This window comes from Lutra lutra, chromosome 4 (assembly GCF_902655055.1).
Source record: "Lutra lutra chromosome 4, mLutLut1.2, whole genome shotgun sequence".
In the NCBI taxonomy this organism is placed as follows: Eukaryota; Metazoa; Chordata; class Mammalia; order Carnivora; family Mustelidae; genus Lutra; species Lutra lutra.
This window is the reverse complement of record NC_062281.1, coordinates 164,876,189-164,897,386: the sequence shown is the minus strand read 5'-3', so window position 1 is coordinate 164,897,386 and position 21,198 is coordinate 164,876,189. Positions and strand designations below refer to the sequence as shown.

Here is a 21,198-nt window from a genome sequence, read left to right as displayed (position 1 = left end):
TCCTGGGATCGAGTCCCACATCGGGCTCTCTGCTCAGCAGGAAGCCTGCTTCCCTCTCTCTCTCTCTCTCTGCCTGCCTCTCCGTCTACTTGTGATCTCTCTCTGTCAAATAAATAAATAAAATCTTAAAAAAAAAAAAAAAGTTTTAACTGGCTAATCTAGATCTCCCTTGCTATGAAGAATATTTCTTTAAATTCTCTCTTGGAAAATGAGAACTGGTCAGAGTTCTATTCATAATGAGACTTCACATATTTTACAATATTAACACAGCTTGGAGTCCATTTTCTGTAAGTTTAAAGTCCAGAACTTCTCCAACAGGATCTGAATTTGGAACCCTAATATATTAACTGCTCTTTTCTAGATTCTCTCCAAATTACTCTACATATAATCTTAGATTCATAAAACTGTATTCTAAGTTCATACAAGCCATATTCCTACTTGGAACTCCATTCAGGCTACAAACTTAGGGATCATGTGGTCAAAAGATACTTTCACACTGTATGTGTAATTCTCATCTTAGGTATCTTTTGTTCCATAATGTATAGGAAGGAAAAAATAAACATTTCTGGGCATTAACCACTCAACTGTATTCTGTCATCAAGTAAATACTGTATTTTGCATTTAAATCTCACCTACTGGAATCTCTGAGTAGCTGGAAAAACTGATGAACACTAATTCCTTTAACACAAGAACACTCAAAGCCATCTTTGTAGCTGTTATTTAAAAACACAGAGGGGTACCTAGGTGGCTCAGACAGTTAAGCGTTTGACTCTTTTTTTGTGTGTGTGTTCGACTCTTGATTTTGGCTCAGGGTCCTGGGATCAAACCCAGTGTTGGGCTCTGTGCTGCTGAGCTTTGAGCCTTCTCAGGATTCTTTCTCTCCCTCTGCCCACACCCCCCCCACCCTCCCTCACCCCACTCATGTGCACCGTGTGTGTGCTCACTCTCTCTTAAACAAAAAATTAAAAACCCTGGGGCACCTGGGTGGCTTGGTTGGTTAAATTCTGCCTTCTGCTCAGGTCATGATTCCAGGCTTCTAGGATCGAGTGCCATGTCGGGGTCCCTGCTCAGTGGGGAGTCTGCTTCTCTCTCTCCTCCTGCTTTTTCTCTGGGTTGCTCTCTCTCAAATAAATAAAATCTTCAAAAACAAGATTAAAAACCCAGAATCTGCTGTTAATACACCTTATACTTAGTTTAAAATACAGGTATGTACAATATACATATAATAAAAATCCTCTGAGTAACACATATGCACTATCTCATTGAAGTGTCTATACTAACCTCTCTACAATCCTACTCACTACACATTATACCAGTAGTCTGGCATCAATGCTGGCAGAAGCTAACATTCAGAGAAGGTAATCCTGTCTTTTTAGGGTTAAGTATGATGCACAGAAAATGCTAAACAGCTTAAACTCTACATGTGATGTCTAGGATTCAGCTGTCCTCAAAGTGTGGTCCAGAAACCCTTTCAGGGAATCCGAAGGGTCAAAACAATTTTCGTAAGAGGTTATCTGCCTTTTCCACTCTAATCCTCTGATAAGTGTACAGTGGAGCTTTTCACATGCTATGTGATGGGTGTTATCACATCAGACTGAATGCACAGGCAGAGTGAGAATCCAGCTCTATTAAATCAGTTTTTAAAATTTGCAAAAATGTTGGGAACCCTGGTGGCTCAGTCAGTTAAGCATCTGTTTTGGCTCAGGTCATGATTCCAGGGTCCTGGTATCGAGTAGCACATCAGGGTCCTTGCTCAGTATGGAGCCCTACTTCTCCCTCTGCCTGCCACTCACCTGCTTGCGTGTTCTCTCTCTCTCTCTCTCTGGCAAATAAATAAAATATTGTAAAAATTTAAAAAATTTTTTAAAAATTTGCAAAAATGTAAAGCAATGCTAATCTTACTTTGTTTTGTTTTGGAAAATATAGTTAATCTTTCATAAAACATGTCTTTGTTAACATTATGGTTTGCTGTCATTTCTATGTAAATTAATATTTTAATTTCTTCTTAGTTTTAATTACTAATGCAATACATTTTAATAGATACAACATATAAACAAAAGCTCCTTGGATACTAAGTAATTTTTGAGACCAAAAAATTTAAGAACCATGTTATAATAACTCATCAACTCAAAGGCCAAAGATTACAGTTTCCAGTACAGTACAAATGTAATGAAGAGTAAGGGCTTCTGAGTCACTCAAAAAGCTTGAACTCTCACTCTCCCACTTATTAAATGCATCCCTAGACAAGGCTAACAAACAGATCTGCTGTGAGTAGTAAATGTGGAACACCATAATACAGAGTTAATGTCTGGCATAGAGTAGACATCCAAAAATTAGAACTATTAGGGGCGCCTGGGTGGCTCAGTGGGTTAAAGCCTCTGCCTTCGGCTCAGGTCATGATCCCAGCGTTCTGGGTTCGAGCCCCGCATCAGGCTCTCTGCTCAGCAGGGAGCCTGCTTCCCCCCTCTCTCTTTCTATCTGCCTTTCTGCCTACTTGGAATCTCTGTCTGTCAAATAAATAAATAAAATCTTTAAAAAAAATTACAACTATTAGACACCTTTAAAAAAAAAATAGGGTGCCTGGATGGCTCAGTTGTTAAGCATCTGCCTTCAGCTCGGGTCCTAAGCACAGGGTCCTGGAATAGAGACCCACATCAGGCTCCCTGCTCATCAGGAAGCCTGCTTCTCCCTCTCCCACTCCACCTGCTTGTGTTCCCTCTCTCACTGTGTCTCTGTCAAATCAATAAAATCTTAAAAAAAAAAAAAAAAAAGACATGCTTGCTTGTTTCCTCCTTTGTCAATGAAGTCTCCACAGTGTGGAGCACACAACAAAATGGGTTCCACATTGTGGAACACCTGGGTGGCTTAGTTAAGTGCCTGCCGTTGGCTCAGGCTGTGATCCCGGGACCCTGGGATCAAGCCCCCTCGCCCCTGAAAGCCTGCTTTTTCCTCTCCCTCTGCCCCCCACCCCCAGCTCATGCTTGCTCTTTCTCGCTCTCTCTCAGGTAATAACTAAAATCTTTAAAAATAAATAAATAAATAAAGTTTGGTATCATTTACATTTCCCTGGCCACAAGAAGTAGGTAACATCAGGCTTTTCATGAGGTGCACAGAATCTGAAAAGGCCAAAAATCAACCTCTTAATTTCCTTTAAGTCATCTTAAATAGGCAATCTGATATACAGCTATTTAACAATACAGAATGTCTGTAATATGTATAAATTACTTGAGTCACAGTCGTTCTCAGAGTATCATATAAGGTCTACTCATATTCCTTCTTACAATTTCAAGTATGGCTAAGTTAAAAAAAAATTAGACTGAACTCAGTCTATTACACTAAATAGACTTTAAGTTTTCATAAGAAATGGACCAAAAATTTTAAAGAGTGAATAGAGAGGGGGGGAGCTGGGTGGAGAAGACACTTAATTCTAAACTTTAAAACAGTAATCACTGAAAGAGAGAAAAACTACAGAATATTCCAAAGGTATATTCATTAATTCCAAAAAATAAGTGGGAATGAGTTAAGCTAGACTCTGAAGGAATTTCACCATGAGTCAATTGACCATACGATCAAAATCTAAATGAACAGACCTTCTATTCTAAGAGCACATCAATCATTGTCAGTTTACATAACACATCAATACTGATTATCATTCTATAGTGTGAAAAGGTCTGAAAAGGACTAACTTCCATAGAAATCCCAGTGCTATTTAGGGTAGAACATTTATTAGTAATCTATAAAAAGCTGCTCAGCTTAAACTTAGCAGACCCTAAGGAAGTCTCTCTGCCTAGAGACTTATTCTGCTTGTTCTATTATTGGCTCCTAAAGACCCCACATTTTTGTTTCTATTTCTTATTTCTTGTCTTCATCACTTCAAAGTTTCTCACCTTTGCTGCCTTTAACAGACTTTATCCTTTTTCTTCTCATCAAGCACAGCAACTTCTTCCATAAATCGTCACTATCTTTTCTTAATGAAACGACCTGTTTCCTCACATGTGCTCACATTCTTTACCATCTTCTAAAAATTTACTTTGCAGTTTATAAATATGAGTTTTTCTTTACCTCAACTTTCAACCTGCCACTAAATAGATACTTGATTATCAGGTTCTTTCTCAACTTGAAGAGAACAGAGTACTTATGCCCACCAGATTTTAAGACACTATAACCAACACAAGTGGTTTTAGTACAAAGATAGACATATAAATCAACAGAACAGGGTCCAAAAACGAACCTACCCATGTACATCAACTAATTTATTATTATAATTATTCTTATTAAAGCATCGTTGACATACAATGTCTTATTAGTTTTGGGTGTACAACATACTGATTCCACAATTCAATGTTACTCAATGCTCACCACAGTAAATACAGTCACCAGTAATAACATTACTACAATATTACTACCTATATTTCTTATGCTATACTTTTCATTTCTATGACTTATTTATTTTGTAACTGGAATTCTACACCTCTTAATCCCTTTCACTTACTTCACTGGTCAACTGATTTTTGATAAAGGTGCCACGTTAGGAAAAACCGTCCAAAAAATGATGCTGAAACAATTGGTTATCTATATGAGAAAAACATAAACAATATCCTTTATCTCACATCATATACAAAAACCTGCAAAGTGAATTACAGAAAGTAAAAGCTAAAACTAGAAGACATCTAGAAGAAATCATAAGAGAAAATCTTTGGAACATTTGGTTAAGCAAGTATTTCCCAGATAGGACATGAAAAAAAAAAATCGCAATTCATAAAAGGAAACAACTGGTAAGCTGGACTTTAACAAAATTAAAAACTTCTGCCCTTCAAAAGACACCACGAGGAGAATGAAAGGACAAGCGACGGACTGGAAGAAAAGTGGATGCAAAGAGGGTATCTTAAGAAGGACTTGTATCTCAAGTCCTTTGTATTCCCAAAACTTAATAATAAAAAACACCCAATTTTTTTAAATGGGCAAAAGATCTGAACAGATACTTCAACAAGAAAATATATGATGCTAAAGAAGCACATGAAAAGATGCTCAAGATCATTAGTGATTTTAAAAAAATCACAAATTAAAATTATACAGAGGTATCACTACATACCTACCAGAACTAACTGCACCCAGCATTGCTAAAAATATGGAGCAACTAGAACTCTCACATACTGCTAATGGGAACTTAAAATGGTACACCACTTTCAAAAACATTTTGAGACTTTTTTTAAAAGTTAAACATAAACCTACCATATGATCCAATCATTTCATTCCCGAGTATTCACCCAAAATATATCATATGTCCACACAAAGACATACATACAAATGTTCATTGCATTTTTACTCGTAAGAGCTAAAACCAGAGAACAATCCAAAAATGCACCAGCAGGTAAATATTGTTGCACATATATCCAATGGAACAAAAAAGTATTAACTATTGATGCATCAGTGACTCTCAAGGTAATTATGCTAAATGAAAGAAGCTGGACAAAGAATACATACTGTACAGTTCCAGTTTTATACAGCTTGAGAAAATGCAAACATACATTCAGAGGCAGAAAAGCAGATCAGTTGATTCCTTGCAGAAAGTAACAAGAAGGAAGAATCACACAGCAACACCAGGAAACTTTTGAGAATGATGGATATATTGTGGTAGTAATTTCACTGGGGGGGGGGGGGGGGCAGGGGGGACACTCACCACATCAAACCATGTCAATTACATCTCAATAAAGTTTTTTTTTAAGCTGTTTTATTTTTTATTTTTTTTTTTTTAAGATTTTATTTATTTATTTGACAGAGAGAGATCACAAGTAGACGGAGAGGCAGGCAGAGAGAGAGAGAGAGGGAAGCAGGCTTCTTGCTGAGCAGAGAGCCCGATGCGGGGCTCGATCCCAGGACCCTGAGATCATGACCCGAGCCGAAGGCAGCGGCTTAACCCACTGAGCCACCCAGGCACCCCTTAAGCTGTTTTAAATATGTGGGGGGGGAGGAAAAATTTGGAGTGGTTAGGATTTCTCAGCTAAGACATAAAAAGAAAAAAGAAATTGGAACCAAAAATTTTTAAACTTTTTTTTGCTCTAACAAAAAAACTGGGGGCACCTGGGTAGGTCAGTCATTAAGTGTCTGCCTTTGGCTCCAGTCAGACCCCCAATTCGGATAGAGCCCCCGCATCCGGCTCCCTGCTCAGCAGGAAGCCTGCTTCTCCCTCTCATTCCCCCTCCTTGCGTTCCCTCTCTCACTGTGTATCTCGCTGTCATATAAATAAATAAAATCTTTTTAAGATTTTATTTATTTGACAGAGAGAAAGAGATCACAAGTAGACAGAAAGGCAGGTGGGGGTCGGGATTTCAAAATGTGCAAAAGATTTGAATAAAGACATATAGGTAGTCAATAAACACATGAAAAGAAGTACAACATCATTAGTCAACAGGAAAAGACAAATTAAAATCACAGTGATACCCATTAAAACATTCAAATCAATCTGAAAACCAGCAATATCTTCCTTTATGAATTTAAACTCCATAGCTTTGTCTTGATATCAATGACAAAAATAACTACATTTGTGCTATAAGGAAAAGCATGAATAATTATCCCCATTTTATACGGCTTCCAATCCAGTGATCCTCTGATTGCATTGCATGGGTTTCTTGGGGTTTTATTTTTTAAATCATCTATAGGCCTGCTTGTAATAAAGAAGCATTATCTTTTTCTCAGGCTCTACTAATTCGAAGTCTCATTGTCCCATAACCTCCAATTCTACTTTTTTACTAATGTATCACTTTCTAAGTTCCAAAGATACATAGGGAGATGGTAGAAAAGAGTGTTAACTGCAAAGAAAGCTGTTCCTATCCTTAAAAATCTCCATTCAGCACAACCTTCAACAAGGACCTGTCCATAAGCACCTACCCTTTAGGCTCTAGTAAGCATCATTAGCATGGGGCAAAATAATCTTTCTGTTGTCCTTTCCTTTTGTTGTTTCTATGAGAATCTTGAATGCTAGTAAGGACATAATGGGTATGTATTATGTATCTGTCAAATTAAAAATGACTGGAACAAGAGTCTGATTCCAAATCCACAATTCCAAAAGGAAGGTGAGAATCAAGTCTCCCATGCACTACCCATATGACTACAAGGAAAGGGTCTGAATCCTAAAAAAATATCCTCTCTTGGGGCGCCTGGGTGGCTCAGTGGGTTAAGCCTCTGCCTTCGGCCCAAGTCATGATCCCAGGGTCCTGGGATTGAGCCCCGCATCGGGCTCTCTGCTCTGCGGAGAGCCTGCTTCCTCCTCTCTCTCTGCTTGCTTCTCTGCCTACTTGTGATCTTCGTCTGTCAAATAAATAAAGAAAGAAAATCTTAAAAAAAAAAAAAAAAAAAAAAAAAAATCCTGTCTTAAAATCCTAACTCTTCTCACCCTACACTGGGAACATGCTGCTTTTTATCAGAACTTCTGACTACTTCACCATGCCCTTTCTCAGAGTTGTCTCCATTCCCAGGGCCTTGAAAGTCTTATCTCTACCAGCTATACAAGTACTACAATAAATTAAAGGATGAGAACCAGGGCTGACACCTGACCTAAGTTGTTCACCTTGATTTTCTTCATCAGGAATTCAGAATTAGGACTGAAATGGTTTGGGCTGGTCTCCTGAATGAAGAAGCTATGAACCTGAGAGGTACAGGATGGCCATGTGTCAGAAGGGTAAAGAAAGCTGGTTTGTAGAAATGAAGAAATAAATTATAATCAGAGAAAATCAACAAAGGAGTATACTGCCTAGGTTCCTAAGAACCTAAGTTCTATCCCCTCAAGAGATCCAGCCATCTCTCGGTTCTGTGAAATACCCCAGTATTCTCCACAAATAAATTCCTTTTCTGTTTTGTTTGATACATCCAGTGCTGGTTTCCTTTACTTGCAGCCAAGTAAAGCTTGACTAAAATAAGTTTACTAAATCAAATCATAACACCTTTTTATTTTTCAGTATTATTTTATACCTTATACACTGCTCACAGGCATAGATTTTTTTTTTTTTAAAGATTTTATTTATTTGAGAGAGAATGAGTGAGAGAGAGCATAAGAGAGGAGAAGGTCAGAGGGAGAAGCAGACTCCCCAAGGAGCTGGGAGCTCGATGCGGGACTTGATCCTAGAAGTCTGGGATCATGACCTGAGCTGAAGGCAGTTGCTCAACCAACTGAGCCACCCAGGCGCCCAGGCATAGATTTTATATTTAACTCCTTTTACTTTGCCAATACACCCAGTGATGCTTTTTATTCCCTATTACCTGATATTATTTCCCCCACATATATGAATTCATGGCAACTCAAATTTCTCTACCATCTCCCCATAAAAAAATCTGCTTCCTTGCATAGTAAGATTTTTTCCAATTTTAGAGAACATATTTCGGAAGTAAATCACTAGTTTTCTATCCCCTTTTTCCTGTTTCCAGCATTATTTCCCTTTTCTAATTATTTTCTATAGTATCCTCAATTAAGTGGAATATTTTTGACATCCCTCATTTTAAGAAAACACCTCAGGTTATGATGACTACTGACAGTCAAGAAGAACTTCGTGATTAAGAGCATGGGCACTGGAGCAAGGCCTACATATAAACCCCAGCTCTGTCCCTTTATTCACTGTATGTCCTTCAGCTAAGCTTTTGTACCTATTTCCTCATTTATGAAATGAAGATAACAGTGGTACCAAAGTTATGGAGCTACTGAAGGGATTTAATTAATATACTTTAAAATGTTTAAATAATGCCTGGTCTAGTAGTGAGAACATCATGAACGGTAGATATCAAAGTCAGTAGTCACAAAAGTGACTTAATAACATGTCCTTAAGTCAATGACTAGTCAACATTACTCTTCAATACCTAATATTCTGAAATGGAAGTGCTAGGGCATTTGGTCATCCAAAATCAAAAATTAAATTACATTTAGGATGCTCTAAGCCAGCACTGCCCAGAACTTTCTGCAACAATGGAAATGTATGTGTGATATACAGTATGATTGCCATTAGCCATGTGTGGCTACTGTGCACTTAAAATGTGGCTAGTGTGACTAAGAAACTGATTTTTTGTTTTTATTTTTAATTAATTTACATGAGGCTAATGGCAAATATATCAGACAATAAAGTTTTACAAGATAAGTCAGAAAAGTTCAAAATATGTTCAGAAAAGTTTCTATAATTGTCAAAATTAAGAGGGTCTCTCATTACTCTTTATTTAATCAGAATATGCCACATCTAGACATGCAAATTAATAGATTCTATCAATTCCCCCAAAAAGCTTGATAAACATGGTAACAATGATGAACTATGGCATGATAATGCAAAAGCTATTTTGCCACTGTGTGGGAGAGACCTCATAGCATAAAACTATGAATATAATAAACATGTAATATTCAACATCAGCAACATCCTTGGCCTGAAGGCCAGCTACAAACCTGAACACTACTGGTAGATAATCTAGAATCTAAGAATTCAGAGTGAAAGGGAAATAGAAGTGAGAAAACAAATCCCCATGCTCTTGAGCTGAGAGCAAAGGACACAAATCTGTCCTCTTTTATTCCCTTTTGCTTTCTACCATTGAGAAAAAGAGGAAAAAAATATGCAAGGTGACTTATGTATATATTTAATCCCATGAATCCTAACAGACCATTGAGGTTAGCATTAACAATCCTATTGCTGCAAAACTGGAAAAAATGAGTAACTTTCTAAGATCATATGGGTAATACGTGGCAGAGATTTAAACCTGTATCTACCTAATTCTAAGATTACATACCAGAGCTGCCTTCAAAATACCAAGGCTATTACTCAAAACAAGGCAGCAAGAGGTCTTAAAATAAATCCACCCTTCTCTGGTCATTCTAAATAGCGGGGTCATCAATATCAAGAAAGGAGAAATGAGGAAACAGATGAACAGGAAATTCATCTGAGACACTAACACATGAGCTTCTCTGGTGCTAAAACATCCCTATGTGTTTCCTAGTATATCCTAAACAGACAGACTGGATCAATAATAAAAGGTATCTTTAAGGGAGAAGCATAACAGGGTCACCGATGTGGCTCATTCAGTTAAAACGCCAACTTGATTTTGGCTCAGTCATGGTATCAGGGTCGTGGGACAGAGCCCCATGTTGGGCTCAGTGCTCAGTGGGGAATCTGCTTGAGGATTCCCTCTCCTCTGCCCCTCCCCCAGGTCACAGGCATGGTGGGGGGGGGGTGCGGTGCAGGCACACTCTAAAATTAATTAATTAATTAATTAATTAATTTTTAAAGGGAGAAGCATAACAAAAAGGAAAAAGCAAGTGCAAAATGGGGTAAAAATGGAAAAACAACAACAAAAGGAAGAAATATCAGGTAGAAGGTAGTTAAGTGTCACCAGAAACTACCTATAGTGCTACTGATAACATCCAGTATCCCAGTATTTATATACATGTGAACTGTAAAATCAATCCTCTTAAAAATTATCAGGCGATGTAGAAATGCAGAAAAGGCCTCATCTGAACAAATCTAAAGAAACATCAGATTTTATTTTGCTTTAATCAAACCAAATCATAACAATAGTCTATTGCTACAACATGTGAAAGAAGTAGGTTATATACACATGTATGTTTACTTGTCGGTAGAAAACAAATGTTCAAAGAAAGTTTCTACTTTTTTTGGTAAGCTCTTGCTCTTTCTGAATCTGTACGTGGAAATAAATAAAATACAGGTACATCTTGGGATTCAAATCCATCTTATACAAACTCAGGAACCAAGCAGATTCTGCTAAATTTTTAAGATTTTCTTGTATGCTAGAAACCATATCACTCATTTACCTGAATTCTCATTATTATTCAAAACAGAGGAACTGAAAAAAAATTAGAGGACTCACTATTCACTATCTAGATTCTCACCATCCAAACTCAGGATATGAATGCAATAGATTCAGATTGCAGGAATATCTGTGAATTTTATAACAATTTTTAATATAAATTCATATGATTTACCAAATTGGGATTGTTTTTTCTTCTAGCAACATGTTAGTATTCTACTAAAACCACATAAACACTGGATGCAAAACAGACCTTAAAAAACATCTTTTTATACCCTACTTAGTAGGTTGTTGGAACAAGTTACTAAGTCATTGCCTCTCAGCTCCAAACCCCCACCCCTACTTTCCCAATCTGCCTTAATGATGCTGAAAACTGGGACTCTGCAAACCACATCTGTGCTTTGCCAGGTGGTTTCCTCTAAAACTCTGCCAAGAGGAAACATTTAAAGATGGACTGAAATCCTGAAGAAGGAAAAAGATACTGGTGCCTTCCTGTCTAGTCTTTGGGCGTCATAACAGCATTACCCCAGCAAAAATTTCTCTCTCTGTCCCCACAACAGGAGATCCTCCTATAGTAGTAAGTGAATCCAGTTTATAGTTTTTTAGACTTGTAGAACTATCTTCATCTACCCCAGGGAAAGACACAAAGACCAGTCAATACCCATTCCTCATGGGTATGAGACTCATGGGTATATGTCTCAAACCCATGGGACCCCTCTTTTGAGTTCAGACACCAGCACTAGCCATGTAGTGCCTTCTCCTCAAAGTCTGAGTTTTGGTTCTATATGACCCTTCCTCCTAAGTCTCTAGGTTTTCCCTTTGGTCTCTAAGCCCTTGGGGCTGGTTGATGCTTCTTGAAGTGTCTCCCTCCATGATACTTAAGTTTTATTTTTCTCCCTTCTGCTACCTACTTAACAACTTAGTACGTAATTAATGATTCTGTTAAAATATCTCTGTTCAAACAAGTGGTGTGATTTCTGCCCCCTGACAGGGTCCTGATTCAAAAATTAAGTCTCATTATATAGAATATAGTATTGTTTATAAGTTCTGCTAAAATTCAATGACACATATACCAACCAGCAAAGAAAAACAAAGTGTCAATTAAAAGTAACTTGTTTAGGGGCGCCTGGGTGGCTCAGTGGGTTAGGCCGCTGCCTTCGGCTCAGGTCATGATCTCAGGATCCTGGGATGGAGCCCCGCATCGGGCTCTCTGCTCAGCGGGGAGCCTGCTTCCCCCTCTCTCTCTGCCTGCCTCTCTGCCTGCTTGTGATCTCTCTCTGTCAGATAAATAAATAAAATCTTAAAAAAAAAAAAAAGTAACTTGTTTAAAAGAGTATATCTATCACTACAAAATCTTTTGCAATCCTTTTTTTAAAGAAAATATGGAATGCCTTTTTCTAATTCACACATAATATCTACTGGCATAGAATTACATGATATAAAGACATTTATACTAACAAGCAAAGAAAAACAAAGTGTCAATTAAAAGCAACCTGTTTAAAGAGTATATCTTACTATCACTACAAAATCTTTTGCAATCATTCTTTTTTTTTTAAGATTTATTTATTTATTTATTTGACAGACAGAGATCACGAGTAGGCAGAGAGGAAGGCAGAGAGAGAGAGAGGAGGAAGCAGGCCCCCGCCAAGCAAAGAGCCCAACGTGGGGCTCGATCCCAGGACCCTGGGATCATGACCTGAGCCGAAGGCAGAGGCTTTAACCCACTGAGCCACCCAGGTGCCCCTGCAATCATTCTGTTAAAGAAAATATGGGGTGACTTTTTTTTTAAGATTTTATTTATTTGACAGACAGAGAGAGATCACAAGTAGGCAGAGAGGTAGGCAGGGCGGGGGGGGCGGGAGCAGGCTCCCCACTGAGCAGACAGCCTGATGTGGGGCTCAATCCCGGACCCTGAGATCACGACCTGAGCCGAAGGCAGAGGCTTAACCCACTGAGGCACCCAGGCACCCCTGGGGTGCCTTTTTCTAATTCTACATAGTACCTACTGGTATAGAATTACATGATATAAAGACATTAACAACAGCTCTCTGTCTTACCAATACATAAAATACAGCAAGTGCAATTTTAAAAATAATTGTAACATATTCAGATTAAATATCTAGTTATCATCTACAAAAAAAACAATATTTGTTTATTAGCCTAAATATTTAAGGGTGGAGGGGGATTTAATCCGATTTACTAACTCTCTTTCCTACCCAACAAATTTTTAAACGTCACATACTTCCATTTCACCCCCCACCTTCATTTACTCAAAAATGTTCACTCCCACTCTTACCTATGCCTACAAATCCCTACCTGCCTACCCATTTCTCATTCCCAGCCAAAATTCCGTTCTCCACCAATTCATATACTTCCTATTTTCAATCTAGCCATTTTGCGGACATACAGATATTGTAACACAAGATATAAAGGCAATACATCCAACAGAGGTATGGCAAACAAGCATTTGTCAGTGGGCTTAAGAGTTCTAGCCCTATTCCTATTTGGACAGTGTTGCTGGGGAGGTCATTTCTGGTTTGGGGAAGACTATGGGAAAGTAGACTAAAATTTATTGTGGTTTCAAGTAATCCAGGTTTCTCCCCCACCACCACCATCAAAAAAATAGCCATTCTTCTCTCCTCTTCCTTTATTTTTTTTTTAATATTTTATTTATTTATTTGAGAGGCAGAGAGAGACAATGAAAGAAAGAGAGCATGAGAGAAGAGAAGTCAGCGGGAGAAGCAGACTTCCTGCTGAGCAGGGAGCCCGATGTGGGACTCGATCCCGGGACTCCAGGATCATGACCCGAGCTGAAGGTAGTCGCTTAACCAACTGAGCCACCCAGGCGCCCCCATCTCCTCTTCCTTTTATTAAACTCAATGCCTGCTTCCAGTTACCGGGGGGAAAAAAAAAAAAAAAAAAAAGGGCAGTGACAAACAATGGTTTTCTACCCACACATTTAAGAATAATAACTCTCTGCTTTATAAAGATAGACCATACAGAATATTACAGAACTAAAAGATGTATGTAAGAATACTAAATAACCCAACTCAGACACCACAGAGTACTAGTTAAATGCTAACTGTATAGCTTTATGCACAAAAAAATTTGATTCTAGAATAATATGCACAAGAATTGTAAGTTACAAATTATCAAATAAGTTATGGTTATCTCTTTTCTTTCATCATCCCTTCCAATTCTGTAACTTCTACCAAGCATAAAAGCTAGATAAACATTATTCCTAACCCAATGTCACATATAAGCTTAAATCTAAACATAAATACTCAAAGAAGTTTAAAATCTCAATGACTTTAGTATAGCATTATTTCAGCATATCCCACAACTAAAAAATCTTTAAGGAAGTCTAATCAGTAGATCAAAGTCTGCAAAATGTCCCAATGTAACCATATCCAAAGCTTTAAATATTCAAAAACAAAAGGGGGGGGGGGGATGACTCTTCCCATCATACTGGGCAGTAATCACTATTAAGTCAATTAGCTCCACAGCAGCTTTGGAATTAAAGAAATGATGATAGTCTTTTTTTTTTTAATAGGTTCTTTTCAGAGCTATATAGCTGTCCCTTGTTTGGAGTTAGGGACAGAGGACACATGGACTCTAGCAAAGTAGAAAAGCCATCTCTCCATCTATTTCCATAATAAGCTGGAGACACATTCTCAGGGAAAGAAGTGCCATAATGATACAGAGTAAAACCTTTTCTACTGAGGACAAAAGATAACCAACATCGGCCTGCTAAAAATTCAAGTATTTAAAAATGCAAATCCATTTTTCTTCTCTGGCATTCTAGACAACCAGAATTGCTTTCAAGCATTATGATTCCTTGACTTCACATTCATGGCTCTAACACCTTTCTATCCCTTCTCGATCTTCTGCCCTCTAAAACTGGGTAATCCCAACTCTCTTCATCACTTACTCTGCTCGAGCCATATTGACTTTCTCATTGTTCCTCCAATACATAAGGCAAGTCTCCTGCCTTATCGTTTCCTGGATTCCTTCTGCCTGGAATGCTCATAGTCCACAAACCCAAAATGGAAGAGTCCGTTACTCTTTCAGGTTTTCAAATGTCACCATTTCAGTAAAGCTTTCCTTGGCTAAAATAACATAAACCCCTATATTTCCCATTCTCCTTCTCTATTTTATTCTTCACCTTAGCCCTCATCACTGTCACTAACATACTTCTTGTGCTCCCTTTGGCACCATATAGACTAACAGATATTTCTTGTTTAATTGTCCCTTCACCAGAATGTAGCTCCATGATTATAGGATTTTTATCTGTTATGTTCACTGCTACAGTCCTAGCATTTAGAATAGTGCCTAACAACACATTAGGTGCTCAACATGCCCCTAGCTGCAGCAGTTACATGTAATCAGTAGATACTGCCATCAACGCTTCATATTCTAGTCTGAAAGATTTCAATTAACAGATTAAATTTAGGTTATTTTTTCGAACCGTGCCCTGGGAACTGCAACAATCCCTCACGGGCAATTGTGAGGGTAGAACATGAAAGCCTAATAAGCAAGCAGAAAAGGCCTGTGTTTATCTGTTTTATTCACAGGATTTCATGTAAGATTTAATTTGTAGAAAAGATTTAGCAACTTCAAAAAAATCCAAGACTACTGGGCTGTATACAATTTAGTTCCTACTTTTTAAGCTTTACTTATTTACTGTAAATGAGGATAACCTAGGTATCATGTTTATATCATCATTTAGAAAGAGATTAAAAACTAGCACCAAGTCTTATTTAATCTGCTACAAAAGCAGTAAAATTTACTGTGTATTTTCTAATTAAAACAAGTAGAAAGCAGAATATTTTTAAAAAGAAATGAAGTATAAAAACTTTGTCATTCCATATACAAGAACATATGTAAATTCACTAAGTGGAAATTAAAATCCAAATCCCATTACCACAAATTTCTCTACAGGCAAAAATATCTCCCAATCCATCAAATAGCACTGCCCAACAAAACAAACAGTATTTTATTATGAACCTCACCTTGAAATTCATTCTAATATGACCTGACCAGCGTAACTTTTAAAACGTTACATGTCCCAATAAAGAAAAAAATAGCACTCACCTTAACGAAGTTACAGATGGACAAGCCTGTCCATACAAACCCATCTGGCCACAAAGAAAATCTGAAAAGTAAAGAAGAGTTAGTTATCAGAAGCTCCAAAGTAAGCTAAACTATAAATAAGATTCATTTCTAATTAAAACACTCTGAAAAGAAATAGAAGGCTAAAAGATTCACCACAATCTAAATCAAAAATGCTATTAAACAGTAAGAGGAATTATACTGAAGACAGACATAACAGGAGGCATAAGAGAAATAGGTAACACTAGAACTGTAATATCCAAGAGAGCTGAAAACTCATAAAATTTAACAAATTATTATGCTTGTTATACAGAGAGTGTGTCCCAACTATTTAGCAGAATCCTACTGATCCGGGAGAAGTACCTAAAGGAGACTAAAGAGTGAGTATGCAGGTTCCCATCCCCACATAATTGTCCCCTACCTCATCTACTCTTCAATCAAAACAGTGCTACCTTTATTGATTTTATATACCAGAATTCACTAAGACTTCATGTGAAGAACAGTTCCATTGTTTAAAAGAAAGTTAAAAATAGCATTCAAACAGAAGGAATTTTGAATAAGAAGCTCTAGCTTCAAATTCAATTATGACACTACGAGACCTTGAAGAATTTCTTTAACCTCACTGAACCTCAAATTCTTCATCTGTAACTTGGCGATAAATACTGCCTATATAATTTTATTTACTCATTAGGACAAATTGCAGGTTTGTTACTAGAATTAAATAAATCAATGAACAAATGTAAAATGGTCTATTAGCACTACTACCTGGCACAAGGATGATAAACAACTGTCTACACGTAACATGAATGAGAGAAGTTGGAATGGGCATAAGCACATACATATGCATATACTGTGCAAATGGTTGAGACTGTACAACTAAAGAAAACATGTTCATACTGAAGGGGATGGATTGGCTGCTAGTCTGGTTCCAGCTAACTGCTGCTAAGCAGGATTACAAACCCAATATTCCAAGAACCAATTTTTCAGAAGAAGCAAGATACACAAAATTTTATTTGAAATCTCCTGATTTTTCTTTTCTAAATACTATGTGGACCAAACAAAACATCAGATTCTGTCCTAAGTTTATAAACTTTAATCTAGAGGCTGAATGAATTCTCAGCATCTAACTGTTCCTGCATGCACATGAGAGAGACAAGGCACTTCTACTTCTGCTAGAATGACAGAATAGATAGCTTAATCAACATGTCACTGTAAATTACAAATACTGGATAAAATCTCTTAGTCTTTATAAATTAATCAAAAATCCTGAAGGAAAGTAACATCTGATCAAGGCCAAAAACTAAATATAACAGAGAAACTAAATAAGTATGCAGGGTACTGAAACCAGCTTTCATTCACCCTCAAGGCATTTTGCCAAACCCTATGAATTTCAGCTTGCGCTCAGAAGACCAATGGGGCTCAAGGTTCAAAAGGCAAAGTCCAGGTGTTACCCAAGAGATAGCAAGGAAAAATGTTTCTTAACCTTGGCCACTGAGTGCCAACAAGGGATGGGACAATGATTGCAGTAAAACAGTATCCCCCCCAATATTCATAACCATAAGCTCCCACCTAGATTACGGTTTAAAAAGATTCATACTTAGAATTCGGTTTACGGTAGTCCTAGAATGGTAGTATTCCCCACCCATCCTTGAGAAAGCAAATGCAAATCCTCTGGGGAATCTGCCTTTGATCTAGGCCTAGAATTATTCTCACTATCTGGTACCAAAATAAGTAACTTCATGGGTGCCTGGGTGACTCAGTCAGTTACACGTCTAACTTCAGCTCAGGTCAAGATCCCAGGGTCCTGGGACTGAGCCCCATAGTGGGCTCCCTGCTTGTGAGGAGCCTGCTTACTCCTCTCCTTCCTGCTTGTGCTCTCTCATGTGAGCACTTTCTAATAAAATCTTAAAAAATAAATTTTAAAAATAAAAATAAGTAAATTAATTAACAATCAAAAATCACAAAACCCAGAAGGAATTCCACAAGGCACTCAGAGAAAGATATAGCTGAAACATCAGTTTGCAGAATCAAAACCTTATGGTAATTACTTAATTACTAGACACTTTACTGCTTACTTTATGGGTGATTTAACTACTCCTATTTCAATTACCTGTATGAATCTCAAATTTGTGTCTCTAACAGGAATCAATCTCCAAACATAAATATCTAACATTCCATCTTGGAAAACCCAAATCTATCATTCCAAAACAAAATTCATCATCTTCTTTAATGTATTTACTATCATAAAATGACACAGTCCTTTTATCTAAGAATGGTCTTCTAGCCCAACTCCTTCCTTTGCCCTTGTTAAAATAGAACACTTCTTTCCAATCCTTGATTTCTAAGAGGAATGACTTCTCTAAACACTCCTAGGCTCTTAGGCCACTCCTCATCAAAGAGTTAAGTATCTTGATTACTGGGTAGAGCTAACTCAGGACCTACATCAGGACTCTACAGGCAGTGATCTGGATGCACCTGCTCTGTTGACCCTGACAGTCTACATATCAGGAGGGCTGGCCCATGGTCTAGATTGGAACGGTGGGGATAAGAGAATGTGGAGAGTGAATTAGCCCATTTGACTTTTAAATCTAAATCACAATCTATATTCTACAATATCAGCTTCAGCAAAAACAAAGATAACTCCTCCAAAAGCTACCATATTATCCAGCAACTCAATCCTACACACATCTGTGTCTATGTGTATACGTGTATGTGTGCATACCCAAGAGAATTTAAAGCATATGTTCACAAAAACTTGCACATAAATGTTCATAGCAGTATTACTTATAAATGGCCAAAAAGTTGAATAAAATCAAACGTTAAACTTATGAATGGAGGGGCACCTGGGTGGCTCAGTGGGTTAAAGCCTCTGCCTTCAGCTCAGGTCATGATCCTGGGGTCCTGAGATGAAGCCCTGAATCGAGCTCTCTCCTCAGTGAGGAGACTGCTTCCCCCTCCCCCTCTGCCTGCTTCTCTGCCTACTTGTGATCTCTGTCTGTCAAATAAATAAATAAAATCTTAAAAAAAAAAAAAACTTATGAATGGATACACAAAATGTGGCATATATACACACTATCCATAATATACAATATTATTATTCGGCCATAAAAAGGAATGAAGTCCTGTTACATGCCACACCATAGCTGAACCTTGAAAGCCTCATGCTAAGTGAAAGAAGTCAGACACAAAGGACCACATATTTGGAAAATTGATTAGTAGTAACCAAAAGATGGGGGGTCACGGAGTGATTTCTATGAGATTTTTTCCGGAATGATTAAAGTGTTCTGGCACTAGATAGCAGTGACAGTTGTACAAAAACACTTACTACAGGGGCACCTGGGTGGCTCAGTCAACTGAGCATCCAACTCTTGATTTCGGCTCGGTCATGATCTCCGTGTCGTGGGATCAAGCCCTACGTTTGGCTCCACACTCAGCAGAGTGTGCTTGTCCCTCTCCCTCTGCTCTTCCCCCAACTTGTGCTCACTCTGTCTCCCAAATAAACAAACAAACAGTTTTTCTTTAAAGATTTTTTTCACTTATCTGTTAGAGAAAATCAGTGAGCGAGCACAAGCAGGGGGAATGACAGGCAGAGGGAGAAGCAGGCTCGCCGCCGAGCAAGGAACCCTATATGGGACTTGATCCCAGGACCCCAGGATTATGACCTGAGCCAAAGGCCCAACCAACTGAGCCACCCAGGCATCCCTAAATAAAAATCTTTAAAAAAAAAAAAAACAAAACACTTCAGTATAAAACCAAATTACATGCCTTAAAATGATAAACTTTATAGTATGTATCTGTATCTATATCTCAATTAAAAAATAATTTTAAAAGTAGTAATATTTTTTCATCTGTTGGTTCCTGTTAAATTCCTCAGTTCCGAACTTAGGTAAGGAAAAAGGATCTTGTATTTTGAGTCCCCCAGACATCAAAACCCTTAGGACCCCCAATTATTTACCATTTACTAGCAATTCTAGCTCCCAGGTATCTTTCTAATCTGCTTTAGCCTCAGTGCCTTAGTTTCAGGTTTCTCCATTTTTAATCTTGACTACTGCTCCTAAATGGTGACCCCCACGCTGGTTAACTGAAAGAACAAACATCTGCCAATCTTCTCCCACCCAACAAATACATGACCAGCAACATGGAAATCTCACAAAAGAAGGCTAAAGTTCACAGTTCAGTTGGGAAAGTCTCAGTGTCCTCTGAATTACAAACTCACACTTCTGAAGCCAACTATAGTTGAATAATTATATTAACTCATTCAATTATATCCATAATTTATACAGTTTGAGTTGGTGCAAAAAGCACCTTGTAGAAATTTCTCCAAATCCTTTAAAACCCAACACATAAGAAAGTTTGTGTAAAAAGGCACAACCAGAATATGGGTACTAAAAACCAGTCACTCACTGATGAATATGCTCCAGTAGAAGCAACTGTCCTATACACCATCACCAACACAAGAATATGGAATTCCTTTTAGTAACATAAGCAGTCTTCAAGGGTATATTAAACTGAGTTACAGGGGCACCTGGCTGGCTTAGTCAGTTAAGTATTCGACTCTTGATCTCAGGGTTGTGAGTTCAAGCCCCATGGGAGGCTCAAAAATTTTTAAAATTTTTAATAAAATAAAATAGAGTTATAAACTTATAAACTATTTACATTTAGGAAGCAGATGTTTAACAAACTAACAGTAGTATAATAATGTATTATTTGGGAGCAGGAGGTGAAATGGGACAAAGTATTTTGAAAAAGCTCCCAAATAAGATTTTTTTTTTAAGATTTTATTTATTTATTTGACAGAGATCAGAAGTAGGCAGAGAGGCAGGCAGAGAGGAAGGGAAGCAGGCTCTCTGTTGAGCAGAGAGCCCGATGCAGGGCTTGATCCCAGGACCCTGGATCATGACCTGAGCCAAAGGCAGAGGCTTTAACCCACTGAGCCACCCAGGCACCCCACTCCCAAGTAATTCTTATCTTAATTCTTATTCTCCTCTCTCCAACCAACAAAGGAATATGATGCTTTATAGTTTACAAAGAACTTACCAACATTCATAACCTTGAGTCAAGACCTAGACTGGAATCCCAATTATGACCTTAGGTATAACTTCTCTAAGGCTTAATTCCCTCCTTTCCACAAAAGAGAAGATCCATGCCTCAGTTACAGGGACCACAGCTTGAATGAAAGCATCAGCATAATATCAGAAAAAGAACTACAAACTGGTTGAAAATAAAGGCTACAGGACTAGAGGTCAGGAATTATTCCTTTTTTTTTTTTTCTTTTTAAACTTCTGAACTTAGACC

At 37.8% G+C, this 21,198-nt stretch overlaps 1 protein-coding gene across 3 annotated transcripts in view; it reads right to left on the bottom strand.

Annotated features, from left to right (window-relative positions):
• Positions 1-21,198, bottom strand: part of FOXJ3 (forkhead box J3) — a 153,943-nt gene that overhangs the window by 113,914 nt on the left and 18,831 nt on the right. For all 3 annotated transcript variants that reach the window (XM_047724681.1, XM_047724683.1, XM_047724682.1), the window contains exon 2: positions 15,886-15,946. In XM_047724681.1, the coding sequence (XP_047580637.1) occupies positions 15,886-15,929 (44 nt within the window). In that variant the 5' untranslated portion in view covers positions 15,930-15,946. The remainder of the gene's footprint in view (positions 1-15,885; positions 15,947-21,198) is intronic.